The 16197-nt window shown below is 42.1% G+C and overlaps 2 protein-coding genes and 1 long non-coding RNA gene across 6 annotated transcripts; 1 reads left to right on the top strand and 2 right to left on the bottom strand.

Annotated features, from left to right (window-relative positions):
- Positions 1-256: 256 nt before the first annotated feature.
- On the bottom strand, positions 257-10161 carry vamp4 (vesicle-associated membrane protein 4). 2 transcript variants are annotated; one of them, XM_031311728.2, is made up of 9 exons: positions 9900-10152; positions 8158-8305; positions 6652-6753; positions 5222-5268; positions 5042-5092; positions 3841-3941; positions 1320-1399; positions 1130-1181; positions 257-1043 (listed from the first exon to the last, which is right to left on the bottom strand). In XM_031311728.2, the coding sequence occupies exons 2-9, from the start codon at positions 8158-8160 to the stop codon at positions 1018-1020; spliced, it is 462 nt and encodes a 153-aa protein (XP_031167588.1). In that variant the 5' UTR covers positions 8161-8305; positions 9900-10152; the 3' UTR covers positions 257-1017. The 2 variants fall into 2 exon arrangements, with proteins under 2 accessions (XP_031167588.1, XP_031167589.1); XM_031311729.2 differs by lacking the exon at positions 8158-8305 and having other exon boundaries at positions 9900-10161.
- Positions 7635-8128, bottom strand: LOC118496272. Its single transcript, XR_004898817.1, has 2 exons — positions 7836-8128; positions 7635-7742 (listed from the first exon to the last, which is right to left on the bottom strand). It is a non-coding gene; the product is annotated as an uncharacterized LOC118496272 (long non-coding RNA).
- Positions 10162-12172: 2011 nt separating the features above from the next.
- Positions 12173-13246, top strand: rangrf (RAN guanine nucleotide release factor). 3 transcript variants are annotated; one of them, XM_036007318.1, is made up of 3 exons: positions 12173-12293; positions 12402-12996; positions 13036-13246. In XM_036007318.1, exon 2 carries the CDS (start codon positions 12406-12408, stop codon positions 12985-12987), a length of 582 nt encoding a protein of 193 aa, XP_035863211.1. In that variant the 5' UTR covers positions 12173-12293; positions 12402-12405; the 3' UTR covers positions 12988-12996; positions 13036-13246. The 3 variants fall into 3 exon arrangements, 2 of the variants coding, with proteins under 2 accessions (XP_035863211.1, XP_035863210.1); XR_004107128.2 differs by having other exon boundaries at positions 12175-12293; positions 12383-13041; positions 13101-13246; XM_036007317.1 differs by having other exon boundaries at positions 12176-12293; positions 12383-12996.
- Positions 13247-16197: the final 2951 nt, after the last annotated feature.

The following is a 16197-nucleotide window of genomic DNA, read 5'->3' as shown; positions in this document are numbered from 1 at the left end:
GGTTGGAGCGCGGAGGGCCGAGGAGACGTTCATAACCTGGATGTTTTAGTTTGCCATGGTCCTGCTGTACGGTACAACAAGCTATCAAGAGGCAAACGGAAAGGGAAAGCGATGATTTATGGAGTCGAATAAAGTAAGAAAGCAGCATGTTGGTTAAACAGATGACCTTCCTTTCTAGGCCCTTTTCCAATCATCTGTACTGATGAGGAAACATACCTGATCAGTGAAATCCCTTTTCTGTCCGAAAGCCTTTTTGATGATTTAAAAAAAAAAAAGCCACCTTTGACCACGCAGATGAACCTCAGATGTTCCCCCCGCATTGTGATGAACAATGAAATGTGCTTGTGTTCACAAAATGTTCCCTATAAACGCTCTCGTGCTCAGGCGGTGAGAAGACGGCACACGGGGGGGGGAATCATGGGTGGACATCTGAGGTTCATTGGCTAAATGTTAAAGCCCCCTTTATATGAGGCTGCTGCAGCACATTCAGACCAGCTAGACTAAGAGAGACAGTTGGAGTGGATTCCCTGCCTTTACAGTATCTATATCTATATGATGTAATATGCAGGACCTGGAGTTTCCTTGTTGTCAAGGCAAAGACGGGGCCCTACATGTGATATGTTATCATGGCATGGAGCACTCTTTCACATTGACTAGAGGGCTGAGAGTCAGCGGTTTTCTCCCAAACGGCATTACAAATATCCCCCACAAGTCTCCCTCTCTGTATCCCCTTTCTGTAGCTTAGATTCAAAGCAGGGATCAAACCGAGCCTTAGTACTGATCTCGCAGCAGATTTACGTGGAAGTACCAGTGATAAGTACTAAGGGCAAGTTGAGGCCAGATCTTTGAGGGTGCACAGGCTGACACTGAGGAGGGTGTGGGAGGCTGGCTGGCTGGCGCCCCCTGGCTGGAGTGGAGGACTATGTGCAAAGGAGAGAGGGAGAGAGAGAGAGAGAGAGAGAGAGAAAAAAGAGGAAGAGGAAGCAGAGGGTTCTCCCCCATCCCTCTCGCCAGACACTAGCGATATCGCAGGATCACTGGAACTGAAAGAAGAGAAAGAATATTTAATGACAAGTTCTGCACATTATGTAAATTTTAACTGCGCTTGTGTGTTTGGTCTAATACTCACTGATGATAATGAGCAGGAGAGCAACGACTACCAAGGCAATAATCATCTTCATCTGTGGAAGAAACAGCACACGGTAAACACATTCCTCATTACACAGGATACCTCTGACCGCAATGTAAACGCAAGCGAATGAAGAGACGCGGTGAAGGTGTCACACGCTTCGACACACGTTATACAGATGACGGCCCACCTTCATGTCTCTCCACCACATCCTCCTGTGCAGCTGTTTGGCTCGGCTACTGAAGGCAGACGCGTTGTCCGATAGGCTCTCTGGGACATGACGTGACCGCAGCACAGATGAGGACACGTGAGGAGGGAAACGAAATGGAGAAGAGAAAAAAAAAAAAAAAAACATCTGTTAATTACCACGTAAACAATAACCCGGGCTATTGTTTTGACTTTGATGTTGGATCGGGTGACTCAAAACAGCCTGGCTCTGTGTCGAGCATGTGCAGTTACAGCGTGTCAGAGTTATGTAAGCCGTAGAGCTGCTGGTGAGATCATCTATTCTAACTAACAAATTTTAGAATTGGCATTGAATGGTGAACAACTCGCCGAATGTATACACAACAGAGCTAAAATGCATTTCACACATCCTCAAACTTCCTCCCCTCTGTCCTTGTCGTGAAATTCCTCTCCCAAACGCACGCCCACGCTGCTCTCTGTCTCTTTCTCTCTGTTGTGAACTTGATGTTTATGCATGTTTACAGGAACGTTACAGCTCCCTAGCGTGCAGCGCTGTGCTTGTCAAAGCCCATGTCCCTCCTTGTGTCTGTCACGTGTCTGCCGTTTCCATGTGTGCCTGTTAACGTCGCTACTACAAAGAGAAGCGCTCAGACGAGGCTGCCGAGAAGATGCTTGTTAACTTTAAAGAATTAAACAACAGGTTACCGGAACATGGATCGGAGAGTAAACTGCGCACGTGTCAATCACAGGATATTATATTGCTCACATAAAGACAACGCACGCTGCAGAGACACGCAACCAGCCACACACAGACCCCCATGTGCACAAAGACTCATGCAAACATGCACAAATGTGTTCCAGATGTACGTCACTGTCTTGGTTGGCTGGTCGGCGTGACAGAGAGAAGCAGTTATATAACATCTGTGTGGATGTCATGATGAGGCTTATACCCCGTTTACACGTACATGGTTATTTTGAAAAACGGAGACATTTCCCTTCGTTTGTGCCCTTCGTTTACACGCAAACAGAGGATTCGCCTCTGAAAACGATTCTTTCTAAAAACTCCGGCCAGAGTGGAGATTTTGAAAAACTTCGTTTGCACGTAAACTGAGACAAACGGAGGTTTAGGCAGCCGAGGAAGTGAGGAAGAGAAGAGAGAGGAAGTGATTCGTTGCTGTTGTTGCTATTTTCGGGATTCTGATTGGCTAACGTGGGCTTGAGCTTCTGGTTACACTGCCACCTACAGGTTTGGCATGCTCTTGACGGCATGTGTGTGAAGTTAAGTAACGGAGCGAGTTAAACACATTCCACACACCTGCTTGATAAACCCAGAGTGGGAAAAAAGAGTGGAGCTGTGTGAATGAGAACCTGGACATATTAACACTTTTAAAAAGTGTACTGAGCACATTTGGTGTGCTGTGGTGGCCTAGGGGTTAAGGAAACGCGCTAGGGATTGGGAGGTTGCTGGTTTAATCCCCAGACTGGCAGAATAAAATCTGGGAAAGTCAAAGAGCAGCGCCTGTCCTTCTCATTACCACCACTGAGGTGCCCAACCGCTCCAGTGGAACTGCTCAATGGCCAGCAGACCAGACTGTGGTTGTGCTGGGCAGCTTCCAGGTATGAATGTGGAACTGTGTTCCACTACTACTGACAAAGTTAATGTTTTGTTGATTCTTCCAACTAACGTATGTGACTTTTATTACATATTTCTGCAAGGTTTAATGTAGAACTGCAACGGTTAGTTAGTCAATCAATTGATTAGCTGATTGGCTATCATTTGCCTAATAACAAAAAAATGGTGCTTCCAGCTTTTATTTTTTTAATTGAATATCTTTGAGTTTTGGACTGTTGGTCAGACAAAACAAGACATCTGAAGACATCACTCTGGAAAAATTCTAACAGCATTTTTTTCTTACAATTGGCCACATGGAAGTTGGAACAAAGAAATAAAATAAGCCCTCCAGAAGCCAGCCTCTGTTTCACCTCCTCAGCATCCATTTTCACGCTAATCGAAACGCTTCAACGGACCGCTCGTTTACTGCGCAACTCGGAGCGCAAGCCCGAGCCCGGCCCGAGCCCGTGTAACATGATAGAAATGAAGACAAGGCAAAGATCTTCAGCTCTACTACCAACTACAGTGAAAAAAGTATAACTATTGCAATGCGATGCAAGGGTAGTTTTAATTCTAACATTATTCTATCAACACAGACATTTACATCGATAGTCTGGCGTTATAATTTATTTGCCTCGGTGTACTGTGGAGTGTGTAAGACTGCTTTTAATGGTAGGCTAGCAGATACTGTTGACTTGCGCTAGCCTAGCACCAGCGAACCCTGCAACTGGAAGGACTGAATGAAAAGTGTTGAAAACTGTCTCCACTGATAAATAACACACTGGCTAACTTGGAAATGAGGTCCTATGTCCAAAATTCTGAACCACCCCTTTAACTTCATTTTACTTTGTAAATCAACTAAACCCACATATTTTGTGGACATGAAAACCCACGCCGTCCCAGTGCGACTCACCCGACTTGTCCTGCAGGTCGTCGAGCCGCTCGCCTCTCTCTATCACCTTGGAGATGTTCTCCTGCATCACATCGATCACCTCATCAACCTGCGACTGCACCCTGAGGTCACCGATGGTGTGAGACACAGCATCAGAAATCATAGACATGAATCAGAAATGATAAAAAGGTAGGATTTATCAAGGATTGGTCTTTTCTTTTTTTTTTGTGGTAACAAACTGTGTTCCCGACAATATCTTCTTCTCTATATCTAGACTTCCGGTCCAGTTGGCAGGCAATAAAAAGCCTGCCAGATGGTTTTCAGCCTCACGGTGACCTGCCTGCACCTGTTTAGTGTCTGCTCAAATCCTCGCTTTATTCACGGTACTCATACCTGAGCATGGCATGACTAGTCCAGATTACCCTTCAGTCCCTCTTATTTCAAAGTCCTTCTTGGCAATACCTCCTGGAGCGATGCAGGGTCAGTGGGAGGGAGGACATTGGCAAAGAAATGAAAAGGCGAAGAGGCCCATAAGGGAGATACAAGACAAAGGAAATTTGTTTTCTCTAACAACTGATCACATTTTCCAGCATCATTACGCTGATTGTCTCAGACAAGGAACTGCAGTGAATTATTAACTTGGACTTCAGCTTGATTGCACATTGAAGACGGTAATATTAAACATGCAAAACCACAGCAAAAGCAACACACACCATCAGGAACTAGGGGACATGAAGATGCATGGGCTGCTACAAATACACACATAAACCCACTGTGAGGACCTGACCATAGGGGTTCAGGGTCCGACAGACACAGGTGTGAAGAGCCTGGGCAATGTGCACACAACATTCCTGGAAATCTGTAATGATGGCATCTAGTTTCAAGTGCTCCCAACAATGACAAACATGTCATGTGTGAACAGAGCGTCGAGAAACAACTCTGGGTGCCAGACTGTCTCAACAATGGCCCTGTCTGTTCCCTGGCCATCTCTGACTGGAAGTTAATGTGGAAACAGCTTGCAGTGGGACTGGGGGCGTCTTGGGAATGTTACATAATAACCTGCACATGGCAGCCTCTCTTACACAAGCCACTATAAACCGGCAGCTTCTGGTAAACATGACGAGCCACAGTTGCATAACACCAACACAAAAACTTTAGAGGGCTGGCAACACTCCTCTGACCTCTGGCATTTAGTTGTTATGAGGGATGTGTTCTTACTTACTGCTTGAATTTGTCATTCTGAGGTCCAAATCTGGGTCCCGTGGGTCCTCTCCTGGAAAACAAAAAAAGTTCCCAATTGAATGTGTGTTGGCAATTCAGATTATTGGGTTAATACTACTTTAAATAGATTTGATTTGTTTATAATATGCTCAGTGCCTGAATAGAATATAAACAAACTCACAGAAAGAAATCTTCCTCCTCATCAGAGTCATCCTCCAGTAGGTTCCTCTGTAAAAGAGGAAAAGGTCAGAGGTCAGATATTGAATGACTATGTTTAAATGATTTCAGATCTGGTTCAGAAACAGGCGAGCATCTTGTCAGTCGAAAGGCACACCCACACTGGTGTTGCTGATACAGAGATATGATGCTGAGGGGGCCAGATAGCTGCTGTACTCATCAATAGATGTTTTTTCTGTCTGTACTCTGAGGGCAGATAAACCAAAAACATACTGCTGTTATAGGGCACTTACATTATTATGACTTACTAAAAAAGAAAAGACTGATGTTTCTGTGCTATCACAACCATGTCTGAACCACCGATGGCTTTAAAGCGCCCTGTGTAAAATGCTTTTCATGGAGAATTAGTGAGGACAGCTGCATTAACAGGAGGAGAATTGCACCAGGCAGACAATAAAAGTCTGTTTCTTACTGGATTGCAGACAGGAGGACTATATTACTCGCTACTGGGAAAGAAAAATTCTAAGGAAAGCGGGAGACGTTGCATCCGTACAGCATGTTGCTCTATGAGTTTAGGAGCAGCATTCATTACATTTGAATTACAGTATACAGAAGTTGTTTAGGTTAAATGTCAAATGTTTCAGTCATGGTCATCACCTAACAATCATGACACCACCACCACTACAAAGAGCTAAGAGAAGGAATAGCCATGGATGTCCTGTAATGTTGACAGCTGCAAGCCACTGCTGTGCCAATATAGACATTTTCTTTTCTTGTAAATACACTGTCATCTGCAAAAACGCTGAGGGAATGGAGGCCATTTGATGATAAAGAACTTTATAAGTCGCACTAACACTCTCCTTCTGTACAAAGTCTTTCTTTCTTTCTTTCTTTCCACTAACTAGGATGGGAGACATACAGGAGAACTGGCAGTTATTATCAGAGGGCAGGCGATAGAGCACTAAAGGGAAAGCGTGGAAGGGAGCGATTTCGTATGCAAGTATCCCCTTAAGCTTTTGCTTTGATCCCAGTTCAACAACACAATAGCAAACAGGATTAGACAGAGAAGCAGAGGACTGATTAAAGTAAATAATCAGGGGAGGACAGGGAAGGTGGAGGTGGGTGGGACGGGATGATCACTTTGATGAGAACCAGACATTTGGCTACAGGAGTTTCATCATTTTATTACCTCCTTCAAAAGGGCCGCTCTCTTTTGTGCATTCCCTCACTTTTCCTTCAGTTTTTCCACTAAAACTAATTGAATGGACACATTACAGCAAAATCTGCATCATCTATCGACATCTTCTTTTGACTTATAATGGAAATTTCCAATGAAACTTTATCCTGATTACAACACGCTGACTCGGTCAATTTCTAAATAACATAAACATCTTTATAACCCAAACACCACCACTCCCTCCGTCTGTGTCTCACCCTCTCGCTGCGAATGGATCCCGTGACCTCGTCATCATTGAGGTGTCGTTTAAACTTGGGGGGCATGTTGTCTTCAGGTTGCTCCTCCCGATCTGGCTCCCTCTGTAGGACAGGATGAGAAGGAAGATCATGACGGGATGGACAGTGTTCGCCACCCCTGCACCAAGCCACAATGGTCCTGCTGCTCATGAGTGTTACACATGGCTGGCTGCTAAATCAAAGTACTCTAATATTGGTGGGCAGAAGTGAGTGATTTGACGTGCAGGCATAACCACAGCCAGGTTCTGACAGGGAGCAGAACATGGAGAACAAAGCATGAAGTGTTGCATGAACAGAGTGAGACCCTTAAAGTGCTCATATTATGCTTTTTGGCTTTTTCCCTTTCCTTTATTGTGTTACATATCTTTTTTGTGCACATTATAGGTTTACAAAGTGAAAAAGCCCAAAGTCCACCCCAAAGGCACTTACCATCTCCAACAGAAAACACTGTTCACAAACTGCTCCAAACAGCTCTATTGTAGTCCAGCCTTTACTTCCGTGACAACCATGCGTCCCTTTGTAACACACGTTGTAATGCTCGCCTAGCTGCTAGCGTAGCACGCCCTCATACTCTGCTTCTGACTGGCTAGTAGTCCTTACCTAGCTACTGCACATGTGCGACTCCCAACAAAGATGTAACAGAAGTGAGATGTCTCACTCTGTAGCTAAAACAGAGAGCTCAACACACAGGGTGAAAAGAGGAGCTGCAGCAATGTGCAGTACAACAAAAATGTTGTTTTTTGAAAATTAAACCATGTAAAGCTATTCTGGTACAACCTCTAAATACAATTATGAACCTGAAAATGAGCATAATACTAGCACTTTAAACTAGCTCGTTCAGTAATGATTGCACTAATAAGACTGGTCATGGTGGTCGATCTGAGGAGGCCTCTAGTCCCAACACCTTCTGGCAAACAGCCTGACTTCATTATTAGTCGCAGAGCTGATTTCATTCATTTCCACTGCATTCTAATATTTACCTCTGGAACATGTTAAGAAAGTGATTCTTCCATTATGCCGACTATCTGTGAAATACTGTTCCTCTCCTATGCCTTGCCAGTAAACAAAGAAAAAAGAAATATTAAGATATCTTATTTAGATGTCTTCATTCTTAATATTTCTGGTGTGCGTAGGCAATGTCTCACTAGCTATGAAAGGAAATGTCATCATTGCTCTGTGTGCCCTTGGGTGAAAAACACAACCATGTCAGATGTGGAAAACATGCTGTTTTTCCAATTATACCCCCTCGAGTCCATGTTTAGGTGTTACTTGTTCCAAACACTGTAACAGTGCAACAAAACACAACGGCGCCTCAATAGTGCCTCTGTGAGACTGAACTAAACAACATGTGATCCTAAAGTCCTTCTGAAACTATCGAGGGGAAAAACACAGCAGTCTCACACATACACACACACACACACACACACACACACACCACCTCTCTCAATCCAACAATACAACTTATACCATTGAATCCAGTTCAGTCTGACACTGTGGCTTTCTCAGCAGCGTCCTTTTCTGGCACTGCGATTGGAAAAAGGCCTTTCAGTAGCCAGGAGAGGAGAGGAACTTTCCAGTAAACAGAGGTGAAGAGAAGCAGGGGACAGGGCTCGCTCTGAAGCAGCGACAGCGTGAAGAGACACAAAAAGAGAAAGAGGAGAAGCCAACTCTAACATGTTAGGGTTTCAGAAGGAAGACATCTTATCTTTTTTAAGAGACTAATTTTAAAGGTGCAATCTAGGCCTGCACGATAAATCATTATAAAATCGCGATCTCGCCCCAGTTCGCGATTTAATTTCAATTAATTTTTTGAAAGCATTTGACATTGACATTGACATGTTTTAATTATGTAAAGACATGTTCAAGGTAGGGCTGCTCGATTATGAAAAAAAATATAATCACGATTATTTCGGTCAATATTGAAATCACGATAATTTAACACGATTACTTGTTGGCTTCTGGGAAGATGTTGCAATTATTGAACTTAAAAAACAGTGGAAAAAGTTAAATAAATCAACAGAAAAAAAAAACATATAACTGTGAAATTTGCCTTAATAGTAAACTTTATTTTTTCATTCAGAACACAAAAGAAAATAAGAGTTTACTTGCAAAACGTAATGAGCTAAATAATTGTTTTTCGCGATTATTCTGTTTTTGTGATCATTGGGAGCCGAAATCATAATCGCGATTACATTTCGATTCATTGCACAGCCCTAGTTCAAGGAGTTCCGATAGAGCCTGTATCAGGGCCATATTTAGTTCAATGTGTTATACAGTACGTCACTATTTTTGGTAGCCTACTGTACTGAAATGGCCAGTATGTAGTTTATTTTCTTTATTCATTGAAGCCTCTATGTTTACAGGCTCGTGGTGATGCGCAATGTGCTATAGGTGGCAACAAAAATCTATGTTTGGTACTGCCCATTTGTTTTGTTCTGTCATGGTTCATGTGTGCAATAAACATTATACTTCGTGAGAAAAAAAATCGTTGCAAAGAATCGTGATATCAATTTTAAGCTAAAAATAAAATCGTGATTCATATTTTTCCCCGAATCGTGCAGGTCTAGTGCAATCCATAAAAGAAGCAGTATTGGCTTAATATCAAAGTTGTGATTTATAACATAAAATAAATATTACAGACAGTGTGATGTCAGGTTTGGACAACAGAACTGTGGAAATTGCATCATATTAACCACAAGAGAGGACTGTTGATTGTTAATTATCATAATTAATATATGGATTGCAATTTGTTTTCCTCTTAGAGAGGGAAAAAAAGACGTTGCGTTCATTGAGTCAAGTAACGTTACAGTTATTTTTTGATATTTTTACTACTAATGTAATAGCTTAGAGGTTCAAACAAGGGCTCTATAAGGGAGCCAGTGCTGAAATGTCACTGACATCGCAGGAGCACAGCTGGTATTAGCTAGCTAATCACAGGCGGTGACAACTTTAGCTGTTTGAGCTGTTTGTTAGCAGTACGTCAGAATGTAGCCTAGCTAAGTACGCCAGAATATCGTTGTCTACCAAACTTTGACCATTGAATTACTACACCACAATATTTAAAGTCGACCGGGACTAATATAGACGCCAACACAACTAGCTACTAGCTAATTTAGCCAGCTAGTTCAGACAGGCCGCTTGGTTCATTGACAAAATGTATCTACCCAGCTAAGCTAAGCTAAACTACGGATGCTAACGTGGCTAGCTACCTGCTGTTTCCCACAAGATCCGATGCTCGATGCTGGCGAACACAAGCACACAGACACTCAGGTATGAATCCAGGGCTTTCAGGGTTCGAGGTAGCTTTACAGTTGTGTCACTTTCATTTCAAATGCTGTCCAGGCGACGAGACAGGATTATCATTATGGATGCTAGCGGTCCGCTTGTCTTTTCCTCCGTCTGAATCAGCTGACCAGGAAATGAACACAAACATCTGGAGGAGGAGGAGAGGGACCCATAGGAGGGACCGCTGCAGATGTTTGGTATTCGTCTCTTTTTTTAACAATTGTACAGCAAATATACCAATTTCTCATAGTAATATACAGCTCTTTGGCACTTTTCTAAATAAATGCATACATGTCCCTCTTCTTTTTACTTTACCTCAGTTTAGATTGAAATTTCATGCCACTTTTTACTTTTATAAGTTACACGTCAGAGGGAAATATTGTATTTTTTACACCAACAAATGTATTTGAAGGATCAAACTTTATTCTTAATCGTCACATACACACAATGTATATTCTATTACTGCATTTAAGTGGACAGCTATACATACAGCATCCGGGGAGCAACTTGGGGTTCAGTGTCTTTGCTCAGGGACACTTTGACTTGTGCCTGGAGGATCCTGGGATCGATCCGCCAACCTTCTGGTTGAGGGGCAACCAGTCTACCTCCGAGCCACAGCCACCCCATTTGGCAGCTATACTGCTAATTAAGATTTTTTTCAAAATATAAGTGTATAAAATAAAATTCATAATTTCATAAATGAAATTACCCAACAGTATATTAAGTAAATTAAAATGTGCTTCAACTCAGCCAATTACAAGAGTATTTAAGATATGTATTAATAGGCCTATACCACTCACAGGAGCCATTGTTCTATAGGTAGGCTACATTTATTTTAGACATGTTTCTGGTAGTCTTTTGTCATTTTAATTTTAATAGACTTTTACTTGGAATGTGCGTATGTTTACGCTGCTGTACGTAAATTGGCTTTTACCTTAGTGTTAATATTTTAATAATAATTTCACCACCAGTTTAGGGTGCATGCAGTGGTGTAGTCTACGTGATACGCAGGTATACGCAGTATACCCACTAAGAAATCTCCAGGATTTCCATATAGCATACCCACTAAAAAATGTGCAATGATACGCAACAACATATTTATGTGACAGAACTTTCACTTCAGATATTTGTATTCACAAATACGGGGTCGAGTAATGTGACAGCAAACTAAACTAACACTGCAGAACATGCAGAGAGACTTCTCTCATCTTTCATCGACCCGCTCCTCGCTGAGCGCAGTGTGTAGTAGCGACCGGGCCCCAAATGCTCCGCCTACACTAACTCAACTTTTGTGATCCAGGCTTAGGTCCCTGATGTGAAAGCCCCCCCTTACTGCTTTATATTCCATGATATTGTTGATATATTTTGAATGTCATCTGTGTTTTCCTTCTTATCAGGATAAATAAAGGTATTCCCACCGTAAATTGGTGCATAAAAGTGTATCAGAATGAAGGATATTAGTCTTTGACGCTCAAAATAACCCTGGGGGAGGACATCCAGACCCCACACTTTGATATGCGCCCCTATAGACTTTTTTATCTACCGAAAATGATTAGCGCTGGTCAGGGGGGTATATGTATGGTGGCCGACAGGGGCAAACGCCCTGCAACTTAAGAAAACACACGCAAATAGACAAAATACAAGCAAATTAAGAAAACAACTTCATTAATTTGCAGCATTCAGCAAACGCGCTGCAAATACACACAACACAACCAAATACATAAACGCACTGCAAATACACACAACACAACCAAATACATAAACACGCTGCAAATACACACAACACAACCAAATACATAAACGCGCTGCAAATATGAAACGATGCAAAAAGAAAAGCACACAAACCCAGAAAACAAATGCAACAAAAAAAACGCAGCATCCAGATTACACAACGGAAGTTCTCCAGACCTCTAGAGGGAGCAGCTAAGTGGAACAGCTGGATTTTCGACCCCACGCGCGTTTATGTATTTGGTTGTGTTGTGTGTATTTGCAGCGCATTTGCTGAATGCTGCGCATGTGTTGTCAAATTGATGAAGTTGTTTTCTTAATTTGCTTGTGTTTTGTCTATTTGCGTGTGTTTTCTTAAGTTGCAGGCTGTTTGCCCCTGTCGGCCACCGTATACATGGCTTAAAGAAACAATTCAAAAGGGGTACATTATTGAAAAAAGTTTGAGAACCACTGCATTAGACTACACCACTGGGTGCATGTCACGTCTCACCTGTAGATGGCAGCAGTGCGCATGACATGCGTCTAGCGGGCATACAATGTAACGGGAAGAAGAAAGGAAACTTTTAACGGAAGAGAGTTCTGGCTAGCTGGTAAGCTATCTGTTTACCACGTTACCACGCTTTATTTACAGATATATTATTACGTTTTCATGTTCTTTTTTTGCTGGTTCTCTCCAAAGCGGCTCACGGTCTTCACAGAGAGATGCAGAGTGCCGGAGGCTGCGCCGGTCAGCCTCATCCTCTGTTCGGAGGAGCCCTGTCAGCCGCCTTCCCTCACAGCGCCAAAGACACCAGTGAGCTGAGGGAGATCCCGGACAACCAGGAGGTGTTTGCCCACGAACACACCGACCAGAGCCTGATCGTGGAGCTGGTGGAGTACCAGGATCAGGTGGCGGACCAAGACGCCGCCAGATATCACTTTGAAGACATCGCAGGCAGCAACAAAGCGTTGGAGCCAGGTGCCTTTGAAGTGACCAGTGTCGTGCCTCTGTCCAAATCCGAGCTGTCCCTGTCAGACTGCAGCTCTGCCTGGATGCTGACTGGGACACAGTGTGTATCCAAATTCAACGAGGAAGCGAGGAACACAGTGACCCTTCACCTGGGTCTGTTCCGTCTGCCGCAGTTCTCCACAGATGTCCTGATATCCTTCAACGACCCGCAGAGAATCAGCCCTGAGAGCAGCAGTGCTGCCTCGGCGGAGACACACAGAGAGCCATGGACGGTGCAGGACTTCCAGCGCTTGTTGCAGACTCTGACCCTGCACAACCCAGGCCTGTTTGGGTAGAACAACTGCTTGGGACCCTTTTGTCTCAGGCACATTTAAACATATTAGGACTGTGTTTTGCTGGGGCCCCACAAGAATCAGCAGCATGCGTCCCAACTTAAACGTTTTGGAAGCAGTTCCTTCGACCCACATACTCTGTTCTGCCTTTTTGATGTTGACTTTGTTCTACCTTGTTGTCTCTGACATTTAAAATGAAATGAAAACCAAACATTTCACGATATGATAGTTGTGTCATAATAAATGTGTTGGATGGGAAATCTTGGACTATTTCATTATTTTTGGATCACCTGATTATTTTTTATTTAACATTTATTTAACCAGGTTAGTCTCATTGAGATATAAAATCTCTTTTTCAAGAGAGACTGGCCAAGATAGCAGAACAAGTTAGTTACATCTAAAAACAATTTACAATCACAAAAGAAACACAAAAGAGGCAAAGACAACTCAAGTGCATTTCAATTAAATAAAAATACCATTAGTCAAAACATTTGCACGTGTGGATGGACTCATGTTCTATGGTTTTAACATAACCCTTTAAAATCATTTAAGGAAATTAGACACTGTAGTTTGAGGGTTTTCTGTAGGTCATTCCAAGTAGAAGGTGCAGCAAACATGAAAGCCTTTTAAAACAACTCTGTCCGGGCTTGAGGTACATTCAATGAGATAGTGTTCTGGGACCGTAAACCATAAGTACTCTGTGTAAAAGAAAGGAAATTCAGATATGTAACATGGGCGCCTGCCTAAAATGCCTTTGTATATGAACATATAAAGGTGAGTAAGCCAGCGATTTGACAGAGAGGGCAAATTCACTGTGGAGTAAAGTGTACGGTGATGAGTGAGGGGTCTGCAATTTGAAATGAACCTTAAAGCTCTATGATATACAGCATCCAACATCTGAAGACACTTTGATGGGGCATTCATGTACAACAGATCACCATAATCAATAATAGAGAGAAATGTGGCATTGACTAGCCTTTTTCTGGCAGAAAAAGTAAAACAAGATTTGTTCCTAAAGAAAAAAACTACTTTTAGAGCAGTGGTTCTGAAACTTTTTTCAATAATGTACCCCTTTTGAATTGTTTCTTTAAGCCATGTACCCCCTGACCAGCATGTAAACAGGAACAGTACAGTGCTGTCAGCAACAGATTTACTAAACAACAGCCTTGTAACTGAAAAAAACAACATTTAAATGCTAATGAGAAAAGGAGACAAAAACAGTAAAAAAGACAAAAACTTGGAAAAAGATGGTAGAAAGAAGGAAGGAAGTAAGGCAAGAATAGGTCAAAATAGTATCAAAAACTTCAAAAACAGTGACATAAGAAGAAAAAAGCAAGAAACCTGTAAAAAGTAGGACAGTAGAAGGAAGGAAGGCAAGAATAGGTCCAAAGAAGGCGACACAAATGTCACATTTTTGGTAGGAAAAAAAAAAAAAGTCTACATAAAGAGGAACAATGTTCTGGACAACAGCCTTGTAACTATTAAACATTTTGTTAAATATCTCATGTACCCCCTGCAGTTCTCCAAAGTACCCCTAAGGGTACACGTACCCCCATTTGAGAACCACTGTTTTAGAGCATATTTAACCTACAAATACATGTATATATGCATATTTAGGATTTTTAATTGATGATCACCGTTCTTTTAAGCTTCATATACATAACAGAACCTAGTAAAAAAGTTGAAATTGAAGCTGCTGTGTGGTCCTTTAGATCGGATTAACATGATCACATTAATGTTATTTTTAAGGCACGTCTGACCTGAGAGAAATGTGAGATTTGAGACATAACGTCACAGACATGCAAATTTACCGCTTCTCAGTTTCCCGCCACATTCCCCTTCTACTACTCACTCAAGCCTCTCTTCCTTTATTTTACTCGGCCACCATCCTTATGTGTGTTTTTATGCTTAGATACAAACATCTGACAGAGTAGAGCCTTGCCAGTATCTGTAATGCACAAACCACCCCTTACAGACCATTATATTATTTACTTACTAACACTGAACTTGTGCTACTCTAACGCTCTAACCTCCATATTTGTGCAATGGCAAATGTCAAAGTGGCGGTCAGAAGGTTAAAGGTGCATTGAGGTAGCCCTCCTACGTACTTCCGCTCAACTTTAATTTTCCTTCAGTGCTAATGAAATGTACGTGGGTCTGGTAGGACCAGGCTAGAATTGAGGTTCCACATGTAAACTCCCTCTGGAGCAGTTAAAATGCAGTTCATATCCATAGAGTCTTCAGTGGGACCTGAGTTTGGTCATAAACAGTAAAAAAAATTGAGAGAAAGAATCCCAGCAGGAATATGCATTAGGTCAACTGTTTTCATCATTCTCTGCAGTGGCCTCATGGTGGAATAATTCATTAGCCTGAACCTTGAAAAACATTGGAAAATGTTCATTCAAGGGTGACTTTGGTGAAACACAAAATTTATAGAATGGAAATTGACCCTCATTATTTGTTAACCCCAAGTTAAGACTTTTACTCAGTTATGCGTGCTGTTATTTGAGGAAAAAATGTTTTTATTTGAGTCTGCTGTTACATAAAAGTCACCACAGAGAGGGAATTCAGGTAGGTTTTAACACAACAAATAAGAGGAAGTACAGTCTGTCTCCCCAAAGCCACATTAAAACCCTTCTTATCCTCTGGTGCATTCACGACGGATTAAGATCTTGTAAAGTCAGGCATCTTTTCCTCTCAGTGATCCCAGTAGCACATTCCTTCATCAACCACAACATCTAAACTAACACAAAAGATAAGCCTCCTACTGGCTACCTTGGATAAACATGCTTGGTTCTCTTTTGTTTTCTAATAAAGTCGGGAAAAATTCTGTCTTTCAGAGCTGTTGAGGGTTTTGGAACACAGCACCTGACTTAAAGGTCATGCCAGGAGACAATTTCTGAGACATGAGAAGACTTTTTTCCATTACTACAGAGTGGCTACTGGGTTACTATAGTGCAGTAGTCTCAAACATTTTGCCCGGTGATGCAGAATGGTTTAACAAAAGAATGATTGTCTCTTTCTAGATTGTTTCTGTTTGGGAAATTATGATACATACGTTCCCTCTTGTTATTTATTAAACTGTTTGCATATATATATTATATTCTCTCTCTCTGTTAAATTAATTGTGGATGCGTGTGGATATTGTTGAGAAACCAAAACACTGCTTGAACTCATAAGACTCTGTATCATGATTTATTGCATTTACACTTG

The sequence above is a fragment of the Sander lucioperca genome, chromosome 11 (genome assembly GCF_008315115.2).
Source record: "Sander lucioperca isolate FBNREF2018 chromosome 11, SLUC_FBN_1.2, whole genome shotgun sequence".
Taxonomy (NCBI): Eukaryota; Metazoa; Chordata; class Actinopteri; order Perciformes; family Percidae; genus Sander; species Sander lucioperca.
Note: the sequence above shows the minus strand (reverse complement) of the source record. Positions and strands in the feature narration are given on the sequence as shown.